The 25775-nt window shown below is 38.9% G+C and overlaps 1 protein-coding gene across 4 annotated transcripts in view; it reads right to left on the bottom strand.

The window, feature by feature from the left end:
• BBS4 (Bardet-Biedl syndrome 4) overlaps positions 1-16748 on the bottom strand; it is a 46661-nt gene extending 29913 nt beyond the window's left edge. For all 4 annotated transcript variants that reach the window (XM_042252139.2, XM_060418917.1, XM_004010285.6 and 1 more), the window contains exons 1-2: positions 16704-16748; positions 7194-7245 (exon numbers count right to left, since the gene is read on the bottom strand). Coding sequence is in view for 2 of the 4 variants with exons in the window: in XM_004010285.6 (XP_004010334.1) it covers positions 7194-7245; positions 16704-16727 (76 nt within the window). In the remaining 2 variants the exon portion in view is untranslated. The remainder of the gene's footprint in view (positions 1-7193; positions 7246-16703) is intronic.
• Positions 16749-25775: the final 9027 nt, after the last annotated feature.

The raw sequence follows: 25775 nt of genomic DNA, 5'->3' as shown, positions 1-25775 counted from the left end.
AACATGCTATAACACAGATGAACCTTGAAAATATGCTAAGTGAAATAAGTCAGAAACAATAGGATAAATGTTGCATAATTCTGCATATATGAATGCAATATTGAGAATATGCAAATTCAGACACAGTATTGGGTTGGCTTGAAAAGTTCATTTGGTTTTCTTCTGTATGATGGCTCTAGCTGCACTCAGTTGTCTTTAACGTCATTCAAAACAATTTTGTTAGATTCTACTGTGACAACTGTCATATCAGCATGCATTTTTTAAAAATTTATCAAAATTGGTGAATTTTTCTGTAGCCACTTTAATACTAAAGATGGAAGAAGAAAGCCAACATTTTTGGCTTTATTATTTTAAGAAAGGTAAAAACACAACTAAAACGCAAAAAAAAAAAAAGGTTTGTGCAGCGTATGTAGAAGATGCTATGACTAAATCAAACGTGTCAAAATGGTTCGCAAAGTTTCATGCTGTAGATTTCTCGATAGATGATGCTCAGTTGGATATACCAATTGAAGTTGATAGTGATCAAATCAAGACATTGAGAACAATCATATTTTTACCATGTAGGAGATAGCTGACACACTCAAAATATCCATGTCAAGCAATGAAAATCATTTGCAGCAACTTGGTTATGTTAATCACTTTGATGCTTGGGTTCCCCATAAGTTAAGTGAAAAAAACCTTGACTATATTTCCATTTGTGATTCTCTACTTAAACATAATAGAAACTTTTACATTTTTAAAATGAATACTGGAGTGGGTTGCCATTTCCTTCTCCAGGGGAATCTTCCCAACCCAGGGATTGAACCCAGGTCTCCCACATTGCAGGCAGACGCTTTAACTTCTGAGCTACCAGGGAATTCCCAAAACGAATATGACAAGCAACAAAAAGTGGATACTGTACAATAACGTGGAATGGAAGAGATCGTGGGGCAAGCGCAATCAACCACCAACTACCAGACCAAAGGCTAGTCTTCATCCAAAGAAGGTGATATGTTGTATGGTGGAACTGGAAGCGAGTCCTCTATTTATAAGCTCCTTCTGGAAAACCAAATGATGAATTCCAACAAGTACTGCTCCCAGTTAGACCAAATGAAGGCAGCACTTGATGAAAAGTCTCCAGAATTAATTACCAGAAAATGCATAATCTTCCATCAGGATAAAGCAAGACAGTATGTTTCTTTGATGACCAGGCAAAAACTGTCATGTCTTGGCTGAGAAGCTCTGAATCATCCACCATATTCACCAGGCATTGCACCTTTGGATTTCCATTTATTTTGGTCTTTACAGAAGTTTCTCAATGGAAAAAATCTCAATTCCCTGGAAGACTGTAAAAGGTACCTGGAACAGTTCTTTGCTCAAAAAGATAAAAAGTTTTGGGAAGATGAAATTATGAAGTTGCCTGAAAAATGGCAGAAGATAGTGGAACAAAACAGTGAATACGTTGTCTAATAAAGTTCTCGGAGAAAATGAAAAATGTAAAAACCAGAGGAACTTTTTGGCCAAACCAATAGAATAGAGGATACCAGGGCTAGAGGTGAGGGGAAATGGAAAGTTTTTATTTACTGGTTAAGATAATTTGTTTGGGATGCTAAGAAAGTTTTGAAAATAGATGACGGTGATGGTTGCACAACATGGTGAATGCCACTGATGCCACTGCACTGTACTTTCAAATGATTAAAGAAGCAAATTTTATGTGTGTTTTGCCACAATTTCTTAAAACTTCATTTATTAAAAAATACTTTAAAAGCAAACCGCAAGCTGAGACCAAGTTTCTCATATAGTACATAGATTGTCTCAGATTGTAAATTAAATTCATCCTAGCCTATGCCGCCACTCCAAAATGGGTAAGGTCTTCAGTGAAGACTCCTTTAAGGAAGGAAAGAAGCCCAGGAAGTAAATCAATTAACTCACCTCAACTGAAAGCCAGAAAAAAGTTTTCTTAGTTATCTGAGGTCATATCATGGGAGGAAAACAAAGAAGATATAAGTAGCCCCATGTAGGATATTTTTTCTCAGAACCATCAAGTAGTTCTGTAAACAATTCCAAATAAGTTGCTTGTTCTTGAAAAAGTCCTAATATATTTAGATAAGAATCCCAAATAAAAAGTTGTTTATCCCTTCCAGTGAGCTGGCACTCACTACCCTTAAGACTGGAGTCAAGCTAGGATACTGGCCTCTCAAGCTGAGGAGGGGAGGGTGTGGGAGACAACATCCAAACTTAGAACTTCTCAGTTAAAATGCCATGGCTACTGCTTGTTCAAATAAAGTCTCTCTGCCTGTTAATTCAACTTATGTGTGAAGTCCCCATGTTAAACTTACCAACTTCCTACAGTCTACCTTCTACTGAAGTATCATACTCTGTAACTACAGCAGTGGTTCTCAATCAGGAACAATTTTGCACCCTAGGGAACATCTGGCAATATATGGAGACATTTCTGGTTGTCACAACTGGGTGCTACTGACATCTACTAAGTAGAGATGAAGAATACAATTACCATCTTGCAGTATACAGGACAGCTCCCCCAACAAACAATTATCTTGACCAAAAAGTCAATAGTACCAAGATTGAGAAAATCTAAACTAGAGATTAAAAAGATATTTAGGATTTTTTAAATTTTATTGAAGTATGTGTGTGTGCTCGGTCATGTCTGACTCTTTGCAACCCCATGGACTGTAGCCGGCCAGGCTCCTCTGTCCATGGAATTTTCCAGGCAAGAATACTGGAGTGGGTTGCCAGTTCCTACTCCAAGGGATCTTCCTGACCTGGGGATCAAATACATTTATCTTGCATCTCCTGCACTGGCAGGCAGATTCTTTACCACTATGCCATCTGAAAAACCTCTTATTGAAGTATAGTTGATTTCCAGTGTTAATTTCTGCTATACAGCAAAGTGACTCATCTATATCTATTCTTTTTCATATTCTTTTCCATAATGGTTTATCATGTGAAACCTTAGTGAAAGTCGCTCAGTTATGTCCAGCTCTTTGCAACCCCACAGACTACACAGTCCATGGAATTCTCCAGGCCAGAATACTGGAGTGGGTAGTCATTCCCTTCTCCAGGGCATCTTTCCAACCCGGGGGTTGAACCCAGGTCTCCCACAATGCAGGCGGATTCTTTACCAGCTGAGCCACCAAGGAAGCGTGCTCACAGACACAGAGAACAGACTTGTGGTTGCCAAGGGGCAGAGAAGTGAGGGAGGGAAGTACTGGGAATCTGGAACTGGCAGATGCAAACTACTATTCTCAGGATGGATAGACAAGGTTCTACTGTATAGCACAGGGAACTAAATCAATATACTATGATAAACCTTTATCACGATTCTGAACACAGTACTATGATTTTGTTCATACTAGATTTTCAATATACTATAATATATACTGCTTCATATACTAAATACATACTATTTCATATACTCTGTTACATACTATTTCAACAAAATACTAGATTTTCAATATACTATGGTAAACCTTTATCATAGTATACTGAATCTAGTTCCCTGTGCTATACAGTAGAGCCTTGGTGTCTATCCATCCTATATATCGTAGTTTGAAGTGAAGTTGCTCAGTCGTATCTGACTCTTTGCAACCCCATGGACTGTAGCCCACCAGGCTCCTCCATCCATGGAATTTTCCAGGCAAGAGTACTGGAGTGGGTTGCCATTTCCTTCTTCAGGGGATCTTCCTGACCCAGGGATCAAACCCGGGTCTCCTGCATTGCAGGCAGACGCTCTACTGTCTGAGCCACCAGGGAAGCTCATGTCGTAGTTTGCATCTGCTTATTCCTACTCCCAATACTTCCCTCCCTCACTTCCCTGCCCCTTGGCAACCCCAAGTTTGTTCTCTGTGTCTGTGAGTGCGCTTCTGTTTCACAGATACATCAATTTGTGCCATATTTTAGATTTCGCATGTATGATATCATATGGTGTTAGTCTTTCTCTTCCTGACTTTGTTTAGTATGACAATCTCTAGGTCACCCATGTCGCTGCATTATCTCATTCTTTTTAATGGTTGGTAATTTTCTGTGTGTACACACACACATATATATGTACACACACACACACACACACACAATCATCTTTATTCAGTCATCTGTCAGTAACATTTAGGTTCATTACATGTCTTCGCTTGGTAAATAGTGCTGCTATGAACACAGGGAAGCATGTATCTTTTTGAATTAAGAGTTTTGTCTATGTATATGCCCAGGAATGGAACTGCTTGATTATATGGTAACTCCAATTTTAGTTGTTTGAGGAACCTCCATACTGTTTTCCATAGTGGCTGCACCAATTTACATTCCCACCAACAATGTAAGAGGGCTCCCTTTCCTCCACACTCTCTCCAGGATTTACAATTTGTAGGCTTTTTAATGATGAAGACTCTGATCAATGTGAGGCAGTACCTCATAGTTTTGATTTGCATTTCTGTAATAATTAGTAATTAGGAGCATCTTTACATGTGCCTGCTGGCCATCTGTGAGACATCTAAAGACTGCACAGTGAAATATGGAAGCTTTCTGTTCAAAATACTACCCTGATTTTTAATTTGTCAGAGTTCACTAATCCTTAGGGCTGATTTTTTCCTGTTTTCTTTATACTTCCCTATGTTTTTCAAATTTCTATAAGCTTATGCTGATTTTCTCATCAGAAATTAAAAGACACTTACTCCTTGGAAGAAAAGTTATGATCAACCTAGACAGCAATATTAAAAAGCAGAGACATCACTTTGCTAACAAAGGTCATCTAGACAAGGCTATGGTTTTTCCAGTAGTCATGTATGGATGTGAGAGTTGGACTATAAAGAAAGCTGAGAGGCGAAGAATTGATGCTTTTGTACTGTGGTGTTGGAAAAGACTCTCGAGAGTCCCTTTGGCTGCAAGGAATTCCAACCAGTCCACCCTAAAGGGGATCAGTCCTGGGAGTTCATTGTAAGGACTAATGTTGAAGCTGAACGCCAATACTTTGGCCACCTGATGTGATGAGCTGACTCACTGGAAAAGACCCTGATGCTGGGAAAGATTGAGGGCAGGAGGAGAAGGGGACGACAGAGGATGAGATGGTTGGACGGCATCATCGACTCAATGGACATGGGTTTGGGTGGATTCCGGGAGTTGGTGATGGACAGGGAGGCCTGGCGTGCTGCGGTTCACGGGGTTACAAAGAGTCAAGACACGACTGAGCAACTGAACTAAACTGAACTATATTTATATATGAATCGCACCCCTGACACTGTGCAATACAATGGTATTGCAAATGTGTAAAATGGTTGCCCAAATGCAAAGCAACCTTAGCTTATTAACAGAAAGATCCAAATCAACAGATTTTATCTTCCAGACATTTCACTTGGCCCTGTTCACATACCTGGAATATTCTATTTAGTCCTAAAAATGCTCCACTTCCAAGATGGCCAACAAATTTCACTATAGAGCCAAAGCAATAATGGCAAAAGAGTTCTAAACTCTCACATGGAAAGAGTTGAAACTGGAAATGTTTAACCTTCAGAAGGATGGACCTAGGGAATACACACTGCACTTTAATTATTTGCTTATATTCCCTATGCCCTGAAGACTGTCAATTCCCTGAGGGCAGAATCCATGCCCTATTTATCTGTGCATTCCAAATACTTGGACCCTGCTAAGTACTCACATGTATGAGGGGTTCAAGAACAGGAAAAACTAAACTTTAATACCAGAAACCAGAAAGTGGTTGCTCTGCAGTGGGGAAGGGAGGAAGAACTGACTGGAAAGGGCACTATGGCACTGCTTAATTTTACAGCATACTTGTCAGATATGCCCCTTTTCCAACAGCTATAAACTTTTCATCTCATTAGCCTGAATTGGGCATGGGCCAATTCTTGATTGGTGTATATTAATTACAATTTTCCTGGACTGGAAGTCAACTGAATCACACAGCATGACCCTGGAGGAAGTATGAAAAGAATAATGGAGGGATGATTACAATATCCACAAGTCCCAAATCACCCTACTGATTAAATGAACAGATATCACAGCAAGAAGATTCTCATGTCCAGAAATGGTGTTTAAAATATTAGCAATGGGGACTTCCCTGGTGGTCCAGTGGCTAAGATTCCTTGCTCCCAAAGGCAGGGGCCCTTTGATCCCCGGGCAGGGAACTGGATCCCACATGCCAGATCCTGCATGCCACAACTAAGACCCAGTGCAGCCAAATAAATACATACAAATATTAAAAAAAAAAAAAAGAGCAATGTTAGACATTGGCAGAATTCATCTAAATTTCACAAATAATCTACATCGTAGATGTACTGTTCTTTCAGTGAAAGCTGTTCCCCGCCCCCCAAAAAAAGACAAAACCCTTTGAAAATAGATTCCTGAAAGTTAATTTTTCCAACAACTTGTTCAAAGAATAACAGAAATGCCCCAAGTAAACACTTTATTAACAAAATCAAAACTCTTAGCAAACAACAGGAGAACGCATGCTGCAAAACGGCACATAGCCTAGTGACTATAACTTGGGCGTGCAAACAAGACCAACACACAAGGCCCTGGGCAACTCACACCCCTTCCATGTTTCCTAGCAGATAATAAATAAATGAACAAACAATAAAACAGATGGTCTCTCCTGCTAAACAAAAAGTTCAGGTATTTTCTAAGGCCTTGGAAGTAGATAAGACACCCAGTCCTTTAGAACTGGGTGCACATGGAAGAACATCCAGCAGAGTCACTGATAAACTTGATGCAAACCCTCCTAAGACCTCCTAGGTTAACAAATGAAGAAATCTTATTCCTCTGTATAATACATACCTCTATTGAATTTTATTTTTTTAATTAATTAATTTTTTGCTGTACCTCACAGCACCTTACTTCCCCAATCAGGGATCTAACCTGGGCCCCCGGCAGTGAAAGCGCTGAGTCCTCACCAAGTTAGGCTTCCCAGACTTTTTATAAAACCTCACACTTATTCAACACACATACACATGAGATTATCTGAGGCCTGATCTGTACTATAGGAACTTTATAGTGGTTTTTCCACAAGCAGAAAGCTAGTACACATTTATATATTAAAATAAAACCCCATTCAACATACTTTTAGGTAAAATCAATCCCCTAATATCTAACAACTTCACAAAATGAAAGCTAGATATGGCAGAATAGAAAAATCAATAAGATAGAGAAATCTGTGCAAATATACAGACGCAATGAAATTATATACAGACCTTTTTTCAGCACGGGTTTTTGAGATTCAGCAGACACAGGAAACTGAGTTCTCTGAAATGAAGAAGCCTATGTTAAAGTATCACCATAAATCTTGCTAGCTTAAAGAAGCATTCAAATACAAATCATCAGCTCTCCAATCATGCAAGCAATCTATTAACTGCATAAAAGTACAAAGAATTATTTTGAATATGGTTTGAAAACCAAATGTCAAGTTGTACTTTTGCTGTCCCAACTATTAATAATGCATATTTATTATATATACTTATAATGTGCATTTACTATATAGAACTGTAATGCATGATATAAAGTATACAAATAAATATGCTATGTTCTTAGACATAAATATTAGTATTACACTTAATGCTATACTGCTTTGCACCCAAACCAAAAAAGTGACAATAAGAGGAAGCTTATAAGGTCATCTACACAGAGATGGTCTAGCACGCAATTCTAGGATGGAATATTTTTTTAAAAGCCATTATTTAATATCATAGACACACTATTTTATACTATAACTTGGCATAAAATCTTCAAATGAAATTTTTTTTTTTTAATCTGGCTCCCATGTTGTGTCTAAGAAGCTTCCCAGGTGGCACCAGTGGTAAAGAACCTGCCTGCCACTGCAGGGTGTAAGTAAGAGATGCAGACTCAGTGTGGGTCAGGAAGAATCCCTGCAGGAGGGCATGGCCACCCACTCCAGTATTCTTGCCTGGAGAATCCCATGGACAGAGGAGCCTGGCAGGCTGCAGTCCAGAGGGCCGCACAGAGTTGGACAGGACTGAAACGACTTAGCATGCATGCATGTTGTACATAAGCAAAAATAATGGCTGAAAATTTCCAGAAGTAATGAGACATGCTAATCTTTAGATTCTGGATTCTCAACCAATTCTAACCAAGTTAAATGAAAATAAATCCACACTTAGATACATCATAGGACCTCAGCAGTGACAATAAGTTCTTAAAACCAGCCAAAGGAAAAAAACGTATCACCAGATTATCTGCAACAAAACGACAATTAGACTGACAGGTGACTTCTCAACAATTAAAAACAGAAGATAACATCACTGACATTCTAAGAATAATTAGAATTAGTACCTTACCCAAGAGTAAAGTACTAAGTAAAGTGAATATTAACCTAGACATGAGATCAGCAAACTATGGCTCACAGGTCAAATCCAGCCTATGTTCATATGGCCTGCAAACTAAGAATGACTTTTACATTTTTCATATTAAAAATTTTTTTAAATATTTTAGAACACATGAAAATTATATAAAATTCAAACTTCAGTGTCTACAACCAAAATGTTATCAAAACAGTTACACTCACATGTTTACATATTGCCTATGAATGGTCTCCACTGTAAGTGCATACCTGTCTTACTTGTGACAGAGAATATATGGCCCATGAAGCTCAAAATATTTACAACTGGCCCCCTAAAAAACAGTTTGTCAACTCCCAATCTGAACTTTTACACCAATCAAAACTAACATTCAAGAACAATGGCAAAATTTAAAAGTCTTTCAGACAAAATTTGAGTTTTTATAATTTCTAAATAAACTTTTAATAAACATACATTAGGAAAAAGGAAAATAATCTCAGAAGCAAGGAGCGGAACAACTAAAGGAACTGGTAAAATAAAGTATAAGCATCTACTTACTGAATAAAACAAACAAAAAGTATCATTTGTGGGGCTGCACTGAGATATACAAAAACTAAAAAACTGAACAATGGCATAACTGGCAGAAAGCAATGGGTATTAAACATTTGATGATCCCTCTATTATTCAGATTTAAATATGAACTTTAAGTTAAATATATATTATTTTAAAAATTTGAATACTCTCTTAAGGAAGATGAAAGTCAGAATAGGAGAAAAAAATGAAATTCTCTAGTTAAAGACAGATTGCCAGAATTATTTTTTTTTAATCTAGATATATGCTATTTTGTGTAACAAAACATCTAAAACAAAAGGGCAAAGGAAAACAAAGTAAAAGGGAGAATAGATACACCAAAAATACAGAGGCAAAAAGGAAAAGTACCAATATTAACATTTAGACAAAACAGACTTCAAGAAAAAAGATTCATCAGGAAAATGAAAACAAATTAAAACAGATTAAAAACTAATACGGAAAGGGCAAATTTTAAAGCCTTTAAAAAAATACATAGGGTAAGGAAGTCTTCAACAAGATATAAAAGCACAAACCAATTAAGACAAGACATAAACATTCAACTCCATTGCAGTTAATAACTTCTGGGGACTTCTCTGGTAGTCCAGTGGTTAGGACTTGGTTATTTCAGTGCTGTGGCCTCAGGTTCAACCCGTCAGGGAACTAAATAAGACCCCCTGAGCTGCGCAGCACAGCCAAAACTAATAACTTCTGTTCCAAAAAGGAAGCAAAGACTGAAGACTAAGGGAAGATATATGCAATACAAAACAAAGCTAAAAAGACAAGTAACAGGCAGTAACTCTAAGTATTACAAGTCAGTAAGAAAAACAAATATTGAGGTAGAAAACTGAATAAAACACAAGACCTAGGCACTGCAGAGAAAAGGAAATGAAGACAACCAACAACACTAATTACGAATCAGGGAAATGTAAATTACTATCATTTAAGATTTCATATCCACCATGTTGGCAAAATTTAAAGCTGTAACTATAACAAGGATGTGAGCAATGGGAACTGGTGGTAGAAGCATAAATAGCTACAATCATCTAAAAATTTCCCATAAGCTATAAAGTTAAAGATGTATGTAGCCCATAAACCAGCAATCAATCCATTTCTAGGAATACTCTGGGGGAAACTCTTAGATCAGGAGACATATACAAAAGTATTCATAGCCAGGTCTGAGATACTAATAAATTTTGCACCCTTAGTACTTCAGTTGCCTTACCCTAGTCCTAGCCCTGTTCACAGCAACATTTTTTTTCTTTTAATTAAAAACCAGAAGGGAAAAACAAAACAAAACAAAACATTAAACTCAAGGAAACACAAAGTAAAATAAAGTCCTTGCCAGGTGTTATAGGATGAATATGGTCTAAGGATCTAATGTATAACATGGTGACTATATTTAATAACACCGTAGTGAATAACTGAAATTTGCCAAGAGAATAGAATTTAACTGTCCTCATACACGAAACAGGTGATGGGTGTGTTAATTAACTCAATGAGAATCCCTTCACTGTGTGTGTGTGTGTATATATATGAAATCATCACATTGTATAAATACATAACAATTTTATTTGTCAATTATACCTCAATAAAGGTGGAAAAAAATCAGAAATAACCCAAATCTCTATCTAACAGAATGGACAAGTAGCATTTCCCTATAAGAATATACCTCATAGCTTTAAAAAATGAAAAAACATTAATTAAAAAAATCAATATATTGTTTAAGGATATTAAGTATAATAAAGGATATACAGAAAACCAAAGAATAACATAAAATTAAGGAACAAGTTCATTTCTGATTTAAAAAAAGAGGAAAATGCAGCAGGAAAGAGACATTTAGGCAAGTTTGTTTTTAATGACTCATTTCTTAACATGTGAAGTGTTAAGTTTTCATTGTAGAGTTGACATTTAAACAACAAGGGTTTGAATTCTGAGGGTCCACTTATATAAAGATTTTTTCAGTAGTAAAAATATTAAATTTAACATTTAAATTTCTGTATAATTTATATATTAAATACTTAATATTTATATATATTGAATATTTATAGTAAAAATATTGAGTATATTTCAGTAGTAAAAACATAAACATATCCCAAGACTGGTTAAGTCTACAGATGCAAGGGAGCTAGGGATAGACAGGGCCACTGTAAATTAGACTTAGATTTTCAACTGTGCAGAGAATAAGTGCCCCTAATCCCCATGGTATTCAAAGATCAACAACACTGTTCTTTAAAACTTTTAATAACCTTTTATTCTTTCCTAACAACCAAAAAAAACCTCAAAATAAAAAAGAATTTATAATTTGTTCTTTGAGTTATTTTATTATCTTGACAGAACAAACATAGAAAACTAATAAATGAAACAATCCATTTTTAAATGGGCAAAAGACTTGTAGAGACACTTTAAAAAGATATGGATGAATAAGCACATAAAAAAGTATTCAATATCATTATTCATTAGGGAAATACAGATTAAAATCACAATAACCACTACTACACATCCACTAGATGAGCTAAATTCTAAAAGGTTGACAATACCAAGTGTTAACAAGGATGTGAAAAAACTGAATTCCTCATACACTCACTGCTCATAGAAATGTTAAATAGTATAGTTTAGCCACTTAAGGAAACAGTTTTAGGTTTTGTTTCTTTTTAAAGCATAAGCTTACCATATAACATAGCAATTACTCTCCTACAGAAATGAAAACACAGGCATGCAAAGATATGTATGGCAATAATCACAGTGATATTATTCAAATAGCCAAAAACAGGAAACAATCTAAATATCCATCAATTCTGCTTAGAAATAAAAAGTTACAAACTTTTACCGTTACATATAATATGAATGAACCTCAAAATACATGCTAAGTGATTCCATTACATGAAATTGTAGAAAAAGCAAAACTGTGCAGACAGAAAGCAGATTAGCCATGTGCTGGCGTTAGGAGTACACTTGTAGTTAGGTCTTAAGGGAACTTTCTTGAGTGATGGACATAAGTGAATGGTAGTGACAGCTGTGCAACTATATAAATTTACTAAAACTGATCAAACTGTACACTTAAAATAGATAAATGTTATGGTATGTATATTATACCTCAACAAAGCTGGCTCAGTTCAGTTCAGTTCAGTCGCTCAGTCGTGTCCGACTCTTTGCGACCCCATGAATCGCAGCACGCCAGGCTTCCCCTGTTCATCACCATCTCTCGGAGTTCACTCAGACTCATGCCCATCGAGTCAGTGATGCCATCCAGCCATCTCATCTTCTGTCGTCCCCTTCTCCTCCTACCCTCAATCTTTCCCAGCATTAGGGTCTTTTCAAATGAGTCAGCTCTTAGCATCAGGTGGCCAAAGTATTGGAGTTTCAGCTTCGACATCAGTCCTTCCAAAGAACACCCAGGACTGATCTCCTTCAGAATGGACTGGTTGGATCTCCTTGCAGTCCAAGGGACTCTCAAGAGTCTTCTCCAGCACCACAGTTCAAAAGCATCAATTCTTCGGCACTCAGCCTTCTTCACAGTCCAACTCTCACATCCATACATGACCACAGGAAAAACCATAGCCTTGACTAGACGAACCTTAGTCGGCAAAGTCATGTCTCTGCTTTTGAATATACTACCTAGGTTGGTCATAACTTTTCTTCCAAGGAGTAAGCATCTTTTAATTTCATGGCTGCAGTCACCATCTGCAGTGATTTTGGAGCCCAAAAAAATCTAAAATTTTTTTTATCTAACTGGGATTTTTTTAATTTTGGGGAACATATTAGAGAGTCTTAAATGGTCAGAAAGCACTTTCATGAGTCAGCAGTGCTTCTTTCTGCACAAAGTAGAATTAAAATAAATTACAATTTGTTTGAGGAGTCTCTTTCTCAAAAGATAGTCCAGGACATTCTGCAATACAAAGGATTCTCTTAGCCCTCTCAATCTCATTCATAACTGGGAGATATATATAGTAAGTTCCTTACTTTTTTTTTGGTTCTTCCTTCATCTTTAAGTAGCTCTATGATTATTTATTCATCTAACATTCATGTTAGATGATATATGCTATCACTTGATATATGCTAGGCACTATATTTGAGCAAGTAGTAGCAAGTAGTAATTCTTGCTTTCTGTTCTGAAAGGTTTAATCTTGTAATTTACAGGAAGAATGATGGGTATTTACACAAATACACCAAAAAAAAACAGGAATTAGGGAGTTATAAAAATGTTTTTAAATATAAAGCAAGGAAACCGGAGTTATTCACTTGTTTTTAACTGTTAAGCTCTCTAAACTATTATATATTCTCAAATAAGACAGAAATATCAATCAGTCCCCAGTTCTCCTAAGGAACAAGTAATAATCCTTAGTAGTTTCGGTAGTATATTAGAGTTTCTGTGTGTCCCACAGTGGACTAGTTATACTTCATTTTGCTGGGATGTCTCCTAGCCTCAAGGTCTTTGCTGCAGAATTCTTAGATTTTTCCTTAAAAATGTGTTCAAAATTCTGAATTTTAAGTTTTTTCGTCTTCTTTCCTCCTCTATAAACGCATATCTGCAGATCTACATGTTTTTCCTTTGCATCACAAAATTAACCACACAAGATGGCTGGATAGCATCACTGAGTTGATGGACATGAGTCTGAGTGAACTCTGGGAGTTGGTGATGGACAGGGAGGCCTGGCATGCTGCGATTCATGGGGTTGCAAAGAGTCGGATACAACTGAGCGACTGAACTGAACTGAATATATCCCTGTTAACAACAGGCCCAACATGGAGTCATGTTTGTTTGCTAAGCCCCAAGCCACCAAATCAAAACTTAGTTTCAGCTCTCCCAGAAATGGAATCTTAAACCAATCAGGAGTCCTCTGATCAGCACTGGTTATATACTATAACTGACACACCTCTGCCATCCCCTGAAGGAAAGTCCACCTTGCCATAACCAACCCTCTTTTTGTCTATAACTTCCTTGTTCCTGCTTCCTTTTGCCTATGAAAGTATTTTATTTTGTACAGCTCCTCAGAGCCCCTTTCTGTCTCCTAGACTGGATGCTATATCACTGAATAAACCCAATATAATTTTTAAAATTTACTCTGAATTTTCTTAAACACCTCACTCCACAGCTAGTTTTTACTTAAATATACACCACAGAAACCCCTCCACATCAATATATATATAGTTCGGACATTCTTTTTAATGGCTGCATAATATTCCTCGATATGGGACTATCAGAAGTCATCCATTACGCTGCTGCTGCTGCTGCTGCTGCTGCTAAGTCGCTTCAGTTGTGTCCGACTCTGTTCGACCCCAGAGACGGCAGCCCACCAGGCTCCCCTGTCCCTGGGATTCTCCAGACAAGAACAGTGGAGTGGGTTGCCACTTCCTTCTCCAATGCATGAAAGTGAAAAGTTAAAGTGAAGTTGCTCAGTCGTGTCCGACTCTTAGCGATCCCACCAGGATCCTCCGGCCATGGGATTTTGGAATTCACTCTGTTTCCAGCTTTTTGCCACTATAAACAGTACTGCAAGGAATACCAGTGGACCAGGTGCTTATGGTTTGATTTTATTTCAATATGATACAGGTGGAAGTGGCATGGCTAGGTCCTTTTAATTCTATTACAAGGTGCCATATAACTTCCAAAAAGGATAGAAATTCAAATTTCCATTCAGCCCTAACCTGAAAGATGAGTTATTATAAATTTAACACTGCTAGCAATAAATTTGATAATAATGAAAATGATTAACTTGCAGCCAAAGTGCTAAATCATATCAAAATAACCATTCTCTTTAATACACTACCAGGGATTCAAACACATACACAGTGCTATACATAAAATAGATAAGCAACAAGGATTTACTGTATAGTACGAGGAATTACAGGCTTCCCTGGTAACTGCAGCCATGAAATTAAAAGGTGCTTACTCCTTGGAAGAAAAGTTATGACCAACCTAGATAGCATATTCAAAAGCAGAGACATTACTTTGCCGACTAAGGTCCGTCTAGTCAAGGCTATGGTTTTTCCTGTGGTCATGTATGGATGTGAGAGTTGGACTGTGAAGAAGGCTGAGCGCCGAAGAACTGATGCTTTTGAACTGTGGTGTTGGAGAAGACTCTTGAGAGTCCCTTGGACTGCAAGGAGATCCAATCAGTCCATTCTGAAAGAGCTCAGCCCTGGGATTTCTTTGGAAGGAATGATGCTAAAGCTGAAACTCCAGTACTTTGGCCACCACATGCGCAGAGTTGACTCATTGGAAAAGACTCTGATGCTGGGAGAGATTGGGGGCAGGAGAAGGGGACGACAGAGGATGAGATGGCTGGATGGCATCACTGACTCGATGGGCGTGAGTCTGAGTGAATTCCGGGAGTTGGCGATGGATGGGGAGGCCTGGCGTGCTGCAATTCATGGGGTCGCAAAGAGTCGGATACGACTGAGCGACTGAATTGCACTGAGGGATTCAAAAGCATAGGGCAGTTCTGCCATCACACTCATACTCTGTTCACCTGCAATAAGCACTGAAGAATAAGCTATATTTGCAGCAATGTCATGTTGCTCTTTATACCTTACACTTAAGATTATGCAGCTTAAGTATTTTGTTTTCAATGTCTAAATTCTAAGAACATTAATAACGCTTTTAATTTCATTTTTAATTCATAGCTTAATAAATCGCTTTGGGCCTCATGGTCTGTATACAGAGTTTTCTCATTATACTAAAATAATGTGATTTCTCTGAAGACAGACTAGAAAACAAACAGACAGGTATTACTGGCGGTGCTCCTCAGCAGCCAAAACTAAGGTATAAAAAAGTCTGTGAAAGACTACTATTTTGCCTCCAATATGTTTAAAAAGGACAATAAATTCCGAGTGGGGTGGCAAAAAAGTTGGACACGACTTAGCCACTAAAACAACAAATAAGTCATTTTAACAAATCCGCAGAACATGCTTGGAAGTTTAACATTAAAACAAGGGAAACAAAGCTTCACATTTGGAACTCTATAGAAATTAGAGCCAACTGTGAATTTACGCCTCCAAAATAACTACTACTGGGTCATCCTGAATTCAACTGAGTTACTCTGTATTAGCAGTTCTGTGGCGGAGAAGGCAATGGGACCCCACTCCAGTACTCTTGCCTGGGAAATCCCATGGACGGAGGAGCCTGGTGGGCTGCAGTCCAAGGGGTCGCTTAGAGTCGGGCACGACTAAGCGACTTCACTTTCACTTTTCATTTTCATACATTGGAGAAGGAAATGGCAACCCACTCCAGTGTTCTTGCCTGGAGAATCCCAGGGACGGGGAGCCTGATGGGCTGCCGTCTATGGGCTCGCACAGAGTAGGACACGACTGAAGTGACTTAGCAGCAGCAGTTCTGTGGAATTTAATCAACGCTTAACTCAGACCAGTTGAATTCCTATATTTGCCAAACCACGGTCCCGACCCACACGCAGAAGAAAGCTTTCAGGATTTGTCTCACTGCCTAATCCAGAGATTAACAGAAACTGTCTTTGCACAGGTGAGAGTGCTTCCTTCCCTAACCTCGTAAGACAGAAAGCATGGGGCGAGTAAAAAAGCCTTTTCTGATGAAAACCTCCCTTCTCTGTCCAGAGCACCCCAAGAGCAACCCCAGTCCTAGCACAGGCCCAGAGCTGGAAAGATCTCAGCTGGAATCCAGGCCGAGCAGTTCCCCGGAACCCGACCGCGTCACCCCGCCCGACCCGAGGTGTTCCGGCCCAGCCCCGCATTTCTCCAGCGGCCCCTACATGGGACACAGGCCACCCGCCTACTCGCCTCTCCGCTCTGCTCCGCCGGGCCCGACCCGGCCCAACCCCAACCCCGGCTGGAAGCCCACACACGAAACAGAACCTCGAAGCTCACCGTAGACAGTTTCTCTTCAGCCATCTTAGCTCCGCCCACCACTGCGAGGCCGGAAGTTGCCGGTTTCCCAGACGACCAGGCAAACGGAACTCGGAGGACTGGGGAAGAGGGGAGGGGCCTGAACAGGGAAAGAAGTAGATCGCCGAGCGGAAGGGTTTGCCTGGGAGGTTGAGGATCTTCTACACTGTCGGAACGGGTCGAGTGCTTTCGTGCGGTCCACTTGGCTCTAAAGGAGCCGGTGAGGGAATGCGCAGCCAGCCGTCGCCTTCTTCCCGGCCAGCCCCTACTGCCTCACGCCCTTGTGTGGGCGTTCCTTGAGAAACCCCCGACAGCGCTGGGTACAGCCACTCCTGGCCCTGCCCAGCTGTGACGCCACCCAGCGTTTATTTCAAGCCGCCTTCTGGGAGTCCCGGCTTCCAAGCCCAAACTCTACAGACCCTATGGCTGAGAACCTCATTTTCGCCTTACATAAAAATTCGTAGTTTTCTTGGGTGTCTATATCCAGCTACGGTATTACCCGCCTCGTCAGCCTCCCACTTCTGTTTACGCTAGAGGTTGCAAATCCTGCCGGTGGGCTGTATTTGAATGCAGTCTTGTATTGATCGGAAACTTAAAAATTAGGAGATTTCTTAAGAAAGCCAGAAATCTAGCCTCGGAGTAAATAAAGATCCGACAATAGCTGTGCAGTCCTGCTTGATGGTAAAACAGGTCTGAAAATTGGCTGCTACCGTAAGTAGCATTCGTTCACCGTTCTGCCACAGGTCTGGCTTCCCGGCACACTTGGCCGTTTTCCATTACCTTTCTAGCCCCTGGTGTGGTGAATTAAATGCTTCGTCTTTCCACGGGGTGATTGTGAAAACACGTGGGCTGTGGAGTCAAACATGAGTTCTAAATTTGGCTACTGCTTAACATGAGCCAGTAATTTCTTTGAGCTTCATTCATTCCAGTACCAAGAGCTATGTGATGAGCAAAATACAGGGGATCCCTGACCTTAGAGCACTAGTCTCCAACCTTTTTGGCACCAAGAATCTGTTTCATAGAACACAATTTTTTCCACACAACCAGTGTAGGGGGGATGGTTTGGGGATGATTCGAGAGCATTACATTTATTGTGTACTTCACTTCAATTATTACATCAGCTGTACCGTAGATTATCAGACATTAGATCCCAGAGGTTGGGGACCCCTGCCTTAGAGTGTAGTGAGGAAGTCACACATTAAATAATAACATAAACAAAGTTTATGAAGAAACAGTTCACTAAAGAAGAAATACAAATGCGTCTTAAACATATGAAAATATAACTTTGCAAGGAAGAGAAAACATGCAAATTAAAGGTTCCAAGAGATACTTTCTACCTCTTACATTGGCAGAGAACAAAATTTTCACTGAGTTATGAGTAAACATGCATTCTTCCTCTGCAGCTAGAGAGAATGTGAATTGTTACAGCCTCCGTTGACAGCAGTTTGGGAATTATTTCCCAAATTAAAAATGCACATAACCTTTAATTTCTTTAATTCTAGGAATATATACTATAGGTATAAATGTGGGAAATGGCCTTAAATACAAAGTTATTCAATGCAGCATTGTTTCTAATAACCAAAGCATGAAAACAACCTAAATGCCTAATAATTGAGGTTAAAGAAATTATGATGTGCCCATACCATATGGTACATGAAAAATAAACTATTTACACAGTGATATAAAAGATTGCCACAATATATTAGTAACAGATAAAAACAAAGTGTGGAAAAATGTACATAAGATCTGTGTTAATAAAAGAGAAGGCAAAAATAAAGAGGAATATTATGTACATCATTGCTTATATACTCAAAATATCTCTGAAAGGATATTCAAAATGCTAAAACTAAGTACTTGTAAGGAGGAGAAATCGGTAGCAGAGACAGGGAAGGGAAGAGACTTTATACCCTGTTACTATTTAAATTTTACATGAAATGGATATTCCAATAATAGAGAAAATTAAAGGAACAACATAAGGGACTTCCATCATGGTCCAGTAGTTAAGACTGCACTGCCAATGCAGGGGACACAGGTTCGATGCCTGGTTGAGGAATTGAGATCCTATGTGTAGTGTAGCAGTGCAGCACAGCCAAAAGATAAAACCTAAAACAGCAACGTAACTGTATAATTAGAATTGGGATAAATGCTGAGGAGAAACAGTGAAAGTAAATAACAGGGAGATCCATTGTAGACTTGTTTAGACAGGGAAGTTTCCCTGGGTAAGATACGTTTAAAATGAAACCTAAAGGATAAGGCATTAACTTGGGGAAGAGGGATGAGGAAGTGTGGCCAGGAAAGAATTCTAAGGCAAAGGAAAAGCTTGTGCAAAGGCCCTGAGGATGGAAGAAGCTTGGCCAGTTTGTAGCACAGGAAGACCAGCACAGATGGAAAGAGGAAGGGGGAGGAGTTGGTTCCAATCGGTGGAGAGGTAGGAAAGACCTAATTTCACGGCTGCAGTCACCTCCGCAGTGATTTTGGAGCCCAAGAAAAAATCTGTCACTGCTTCCACTTTTTCCCCTTCGATTTGCCATGAAGAAATGGGACTGGATGCCATGATCTTAGTTTTTTGAATGTTGATTTCAAGCCAGCTTTTTCTCTCTCCTCTTTCACCCACATCAAGAGGCTTTTTAGATCCTCTTCACTTTCTGCCATTCAAGTGTTATCATCTACACATCTGAGGTTGTTGATAGTTCTCCCAGCAACCATGATCCCAGCTTGTGATTCATCCAGCCTGGCATTTCACCTGATGTATTATGCATGTATCTGCACTGAACTGAGATTATGCATATAAGTTAAACAAGTAGGGTGACAATATACTTTGGCCACCTGATACAAAGAGCCAAGTCATTGGAAAAGACCCTGATGCTGAGAAATATCAAAGGCAAAAGGAGAAGGGGTCAGCAGAGGATGAGATGGTTAGATAGCATCACCGACTCAATGGACATGAATTTAAGCAAACTCTGGGAAACAGTGGAGGACAGAGGAGTCTGCCATGCTGCAGTCCATGGGGTCACAAAGAGCTGGACACAACTTAGTCATGACCTACTCAGCAACTGAACAACAGGAGAGACTGGTGGTGCAGATCCACAGGGGTCATGGGAGGGATTTCATTCTAAGGACATTGGGAAGGCACTAGAGAGTTTTGAGCAATGAGTGATATAGTCAGAATTAACATTTGATGAGTTTATATTAGTTAACGAGTAGAGAATGAATTGAGAGGAGAACAAGAATCGATCATCTAGAGGTGACTAAAGGATACTGCAAAAGAAAGAAAAGTTCGCCTAGACTGGAGTGATGGGAAAAAGAAATGGAGAAAAGGTAAACGCATTCTGAAGAATTTTACGAGGCAAAACAAATTTCCTATGGTGTAGAATTGGATATGCGGGAATCAGGGAAAGGGATATAGATGTCTCAGAAAGATGACTGCATTCCTAACTTTCAAAGCAATGGCGTGCACAGCACAATTACTGACATGGGGAGCCTCAGGGAAGATGTGCAAAACCCATAAGCATACCCCCCAACATATAAAATCTCCCCGAAAGGGGCCCTGTGGGAAGTAAATAACTTTTTTGTGTGACTTTGTTATTAAGTAAGGAGAAGTCATTATTACATGTTTAAGAATCTCTTCTTCGACCCCAGAGATTAGAAGAAAGAGCACTTTCTGTGCAAGGGCCTTTTTCATGAGAAAGAATGTTGGTTTCTCAAATGTCAATAACTAAATCTAATGTGCTAATTAGATAGATAATTAGAAAAATTTCAAAACGGGTAACATTTTCAAGGGAAGATCCCAGAGTCACATAGACAATGCTTCTTATGTAACATGAAAGTCTTCATTTCCCTTAGAAAACCATCCTTGGATGTAATCTTGTTTACCAGGATCATTCAAGTCATATACATGGGTAAGGCATTACAAACAAAATGAAATTTTTCTTTTTTTTTTTCCCATGATAGAGTTGATGAGGCAAGAGAAGAATCAGGCATCAGTAACTTTTTAACATCCCCAATATATGTATAAAAGAGTTGCAATTGAGTTTCTACATTTTACATAGTTCGATATGTGGGGTCTACAAACCAACTTTGTTCTGACACTACCTGCCAGGAAACTCTCCAGCACCTCATACCTCTTTCGCAGTATTCAATCTTCCTCAAACCCATACCACTAACTTCAGCATGGGGAACACCTTGAAGTAATCTGAAGCTCCAGGAGCTTCTTGAAGCATTTTAAACATGCCACTCCTGGTATTTCCCTGGTAGTCAGGTGGTTAGGACTCCGCACTTCCAACACAGGAGGTGTAGGTTTGATCTCCGGTTGGGGAACTAGGGTCTGGCATGCAGTACAGAGTGGCAAGAAACAAGTATACTATGCAGCTTGTAAAGAACTATAAGATGGTGAAACAGTTAAATGGGGAAAAAAAAGCAAAATGTAGAAGATACAGCGTGGTTCTATGTGCGTTTAAACAAGTGGGAGGCAGGGGGATCTTCTGTGGAAGCTCAGTGGTTTGACTCCGAGCATCCACTGCAGGGGGGCAGGTTCTATCCCTGATCAGGGAAGTGAGATTCCACATGCCGTGTGGTGCAGCCAAAATTTAAAAAGGGGAGGGATATGCATACTTTTTGAAAATGTAATTTTGAGAAATTATCACATGAAACTGGTAATGATGTTTGTCTCTGCAGAGGGTGTAGAGAGGACTATAATGGAAAGGTAATTCCCTTTTCATTGTTCACCATTCTGTAAAATTTAGCTTTTTATTATCCATGTAGTTTTAATTTTAAAAACTATTTTAAAAATATGTGGATGAAACCATTTTTTAAAGCTCCCATTCCTGGATTTCACTCATTTGGATGTAGAAAACCACAAGAGCCAAAGGCTAGATTAGCTTGAAAATTAAACATATTTTTAATTCATCAGAGAGCTGAGGACATAAATCTAACTGAACCAACCTCCAGAAAGCGCTAAGTCCTTCATAGGAGGAGATACATGGCTGCTTATATTCCTATGCCAGGAAGACAAATCCATCATTGGGGAATAAAGAGAAGGCAGTTGAATTTAACAAAAAAGGTAACAGTCCCGTTGAGGCTGGCATGACAATAGAATCTAGAGGACTCAAATTCACAGAGAGAGCTGCACCCACCTACCAATCTTACCTCTTGGATCTTAAAAAAAAAATATAGGGAGGTAGTAGACCAAAAGTGGGACAGGGTATGTATAGCAGAACAGTTGAGAGAGATCGCTCCTTCCCTTGAGGTAAGTGGAGGCTTTCCCAAGTGCAAGATGCTCATAAAATGAGGGGGCAACGCAGGAATGCTAAGAAATCCACCAGAGATACTCTTGAAGGCTAAGAGGGAGACAGGAGGCAGGAGAGCTGAGACCCAACCCCCAGGCAATGCAGGCACTCCTCTGGAAAAGACAAAGGGTGGGGCACACAGTAAAACTGAGAGGATTTCACTGGTGGTCCTGTGGTTAAGAATCGTCTACCAATGCAAGGGACGCAGCTTTGAACCCTGGTCCAAGAAGATTCCAAGTGCCATGGGGCAACCAAACCGCGTGCCGAAACTACTGACCCCACCGTTAGAGCCCGTGCTCTGCAACAAAAGAAGCAACCCCAATAAGAAGCCTGTACACCACAATTAGAGAGTAGCCCCTGCCTACCTAAACTAGAGAAAAGCCTGCATATAGCAAAGAAGACCCAGTGCAGCTAAAAATAATCAACTAAAAGAAAACAAACAAAAAAGAACTGAGAGAAATACCTTCCCAGCCACCTATCCCATTGACCAAGTTAGCGGCCGGTTTATCTACAATTCCCGCTAGAAAGGAAAGATCACGCACTTTTCCAAAAGCTGACACCTTATCTATGAAGCAAAGTCAGATCTCTGGGATCTTGCCCATGCCCAAAACCTATTTTCAGTAGGCCCTACTGAAGGGAAAGTTCTGATTCTGCGTTCAAAATATTTGAAGCTAATGGTGAGCTGAATCAAGCTAAAGCTGCAAGAGCCCAGATCTAGTTCAAATAAACATTAGATTGACTGAGTCACTACTCAAGTGGCTGAAAGAAAAACGGGCATGCCCCACTTTAAAGGTGAGTAATACTTACTTCAGTCTCTCCTGTTTTGTATACGAAATGCACTGCATACAATCAAACACCGACAGGTGCAAAAGCAAGAAAGTAAGATCCATGGTAACAGAGAAAAGTTCGAGAGCAGCAGAATGAGAAATGACCCAGATGTTGAATTATCAGTTGGGATCTTTAAAAGTAACTCTGGCTAAAAGCAAAATGCTGGAAAAAAAAAAAAAAAATCTAGTGGAGGCCAACATGTCAGAATCCATAGACAGGATTTTTGAAAAAGCAGAAACATGGTAACTTAACAAATATAATGAAATGCTAAAAGTACTGTATCAGAAATAAAGATTTCATCAGATGGGTTTAACAGAAAAGCATCAGGAAACCCGATGACAGCTAAAAACAAAAAGGGGAAAGAATTGAGGGGAAACCACCTGAGATCTGCAGGATAAAATCAAATAACCTAATATACATGTAACTGGACTCCCAGAAGGAGAGGATAGGTGAGGGAGTATGGAACAAAAGAAATATCTGAAGAGCTAACAGCCACAAGAAATACCCATTATTAATGGAAGACATCAATACAGATTCAACAGGTTCAGTAAACCCCATACAAAGAAAAACATACCTAGACACATAACCATCCTGCTGAAAACCAAAGATGAAAAGCAGATAAAACCATCAAAGGGAAAAACACAGTATAGACAGGCAAACACATAAAAATGATGGACAACTTCTCACCAGAAACAAATGAGAACTGAGGACAAATTTAAAGAACTGAAAATAGAAATAAAAGGTCAACACAGAATTCTGTATTCAACTAAAATAACCTTCAAAAATAAATGTAAAGTATAATCTCTGACAGGTAAAAGCCAAGAGAATTCATCTCTAGAAAAGCTGCAATGGAACAAATGCTGAAACGAAGTTTTTCAGATTAAAGGGAATTCATACCGACTCAACGCACAGGAGTTTGAGCAAACTCAACGAGGCAGTAAAGGACAGAGAAACCTGGCACACTGGAGTCCATGGGGTCACAGAGTCAGACACGACTTAAGTGACAGAACAACAACAATACCAGACAGAACATTAGACTTGCTGGAAAATATGGAAAGCAGTATTAATGAAGTATTGTGAGGAATAAAGTATTCTGCGGGGAACAGAATACAGAGTCTAGAAATAACTAACACATATGGTAAACTGATTTTCAACCAAGACGCTAAGTCAATCTAATGGGTGAAGGAAAATCTTTCTTAACAAATGTTGCTGGAACAACTGGTTATCTATGTTGAAATAAACATGTTCTGTACAAATAATCTGAGACAGATCATATGCCTAAATGTGAAACTCCATACCATAAATGTAAAACCTGAAACCAGTGAAATGGATTACAGGTAGACATAACCCAAACCATAAAACTTCCAGAAGAAAACACATTCTCTTTGAGCTTGGGGGGTCATAAAATCACAAAAGAAAAACTTGATAAGGTAGACTTTATGAAAATAAAAACTTCTGCTCATCAAAAGATGCCAGTAAGAAAGTGAATAAACCATAATCTACAGAAAAGAAAAAAATCACAGCACATACATCCATCAAAGAACATGTATCCAGATTTCACAGAATAACCACAATAAAAAGACAATTCAGCTCTAAAATGGGAAACACATGAAAGGTATTTCATTAAAGAATGGAAGATATACAAATGTAAACTAAGCATATGAAAAGTGTTCAATGTCACTAATTATCAGGGAAATGCAATATAAATTAAAACCAGAGTTCTTTCACACCAAGATAATATTAAAAAAAAAACAGACAACAGTAAATGCTGACAAACATGTGAAGCAACTGGAACTCATACATCACTGATGAGAGCCTAAAATGATAAACTACTTTGGAAAACAGGAAGGCAGCTTCTTAAAAACTTGTCATATGACTCGGCAATTTTCTATGGTTAGGTATTTATCCAAGAGAATAAAAATGTATCCACAAAACAAAAAAATATAACTTAAGAATATACATAGCAGCCTTATTCATAATTGCCCCAAATCAAACAGCCTAAAAGCAGAATGGATAAACAAACTGGTACATTTTAGAATGAAATTCTACCCAGCAATAAAGAATAATTTAACAATACATACAATATGGAGAAGTCTTTAAAGCATTTTAAGTGAAAGAATAGAGATGCAAGAGTATATATGATTCACTTACATAAAGTCCAAAAGTGGCAAAATAAATCTATAGTTAGAAAAATCAGCAAATGATCACTGGAGTAAAGGGGAGTAAGGATCATTTTAAAGATGCACGAGAACTTTCTGGGTTAATGCTAACATTCTGTATCTTCTTTGAGGAGGGTTACCTCACAGATGTATACAACTCTTGAAACAATAATGTGAACACTCAACTGCACATTTTATAGTAAATTCATTTCTACAGATCAACTTAAACTAAAGGTGGGTTAAGGACACCTACTCTAAGAGCATCTGTTCCCAACCCTTTACCGACCTGGTCTGTCCTCCTCAGTGCAATCTTTGGGCTCTCGTCTGTTCGGGGCTAGGCCCTCAATTATAGCATTTATCTTCAAGGGCACACAATTCAGTGCACCTACGAAGCAGCATTTGTAATCTGTGAAGCAATTTTGTGGAACCAACAATTTATTGCCACTGGTTAGTGAACAACCATTTAACTATTTTAAGGCACTGATGTGTAGTAATGTGATTTTAACATGAATAGGTGCTGTAACACATAACTTACCCTATTGCAAGGTAGTTAAAACAATGGAATAAAAATCTTTCAAAGGCATGTAGGACACTATTACTCTTCATTAAACCCACTCTCTGATATTTGCTGTCATGACCTTTGCAATACTCTAAAGCAGTCACGTGATTTGGGGATACAAATTTATTTCCTATTCAAAGCAGGTAGAGATGCAGATGATGCTTCCTCCTTTGTTAGAAAACACTTTAGTATTTGCCCTAGTTATGGAGAAACAAACCACAAG

This window comes from Ovis aries, chromosome 7 (genome assembly GCF_016772045.2).
Source record: "Ovis aries strain OAR_USU_Benz2616 breed Rambouillet chromosome 7, ARS-UI_Ramb_v3.0, whole genome shotgun sequence".
Lineage (NCBI taxonomy): Eukaryota > Metazoa > Chordata > Mammalia > Artiodactyla > Bovidae > Ovis > Ovis aries.
Note: the sequence above shows the minus strand (reverse complement) of the source record. Positions and strands in the feature narration are given on the sequence as shown.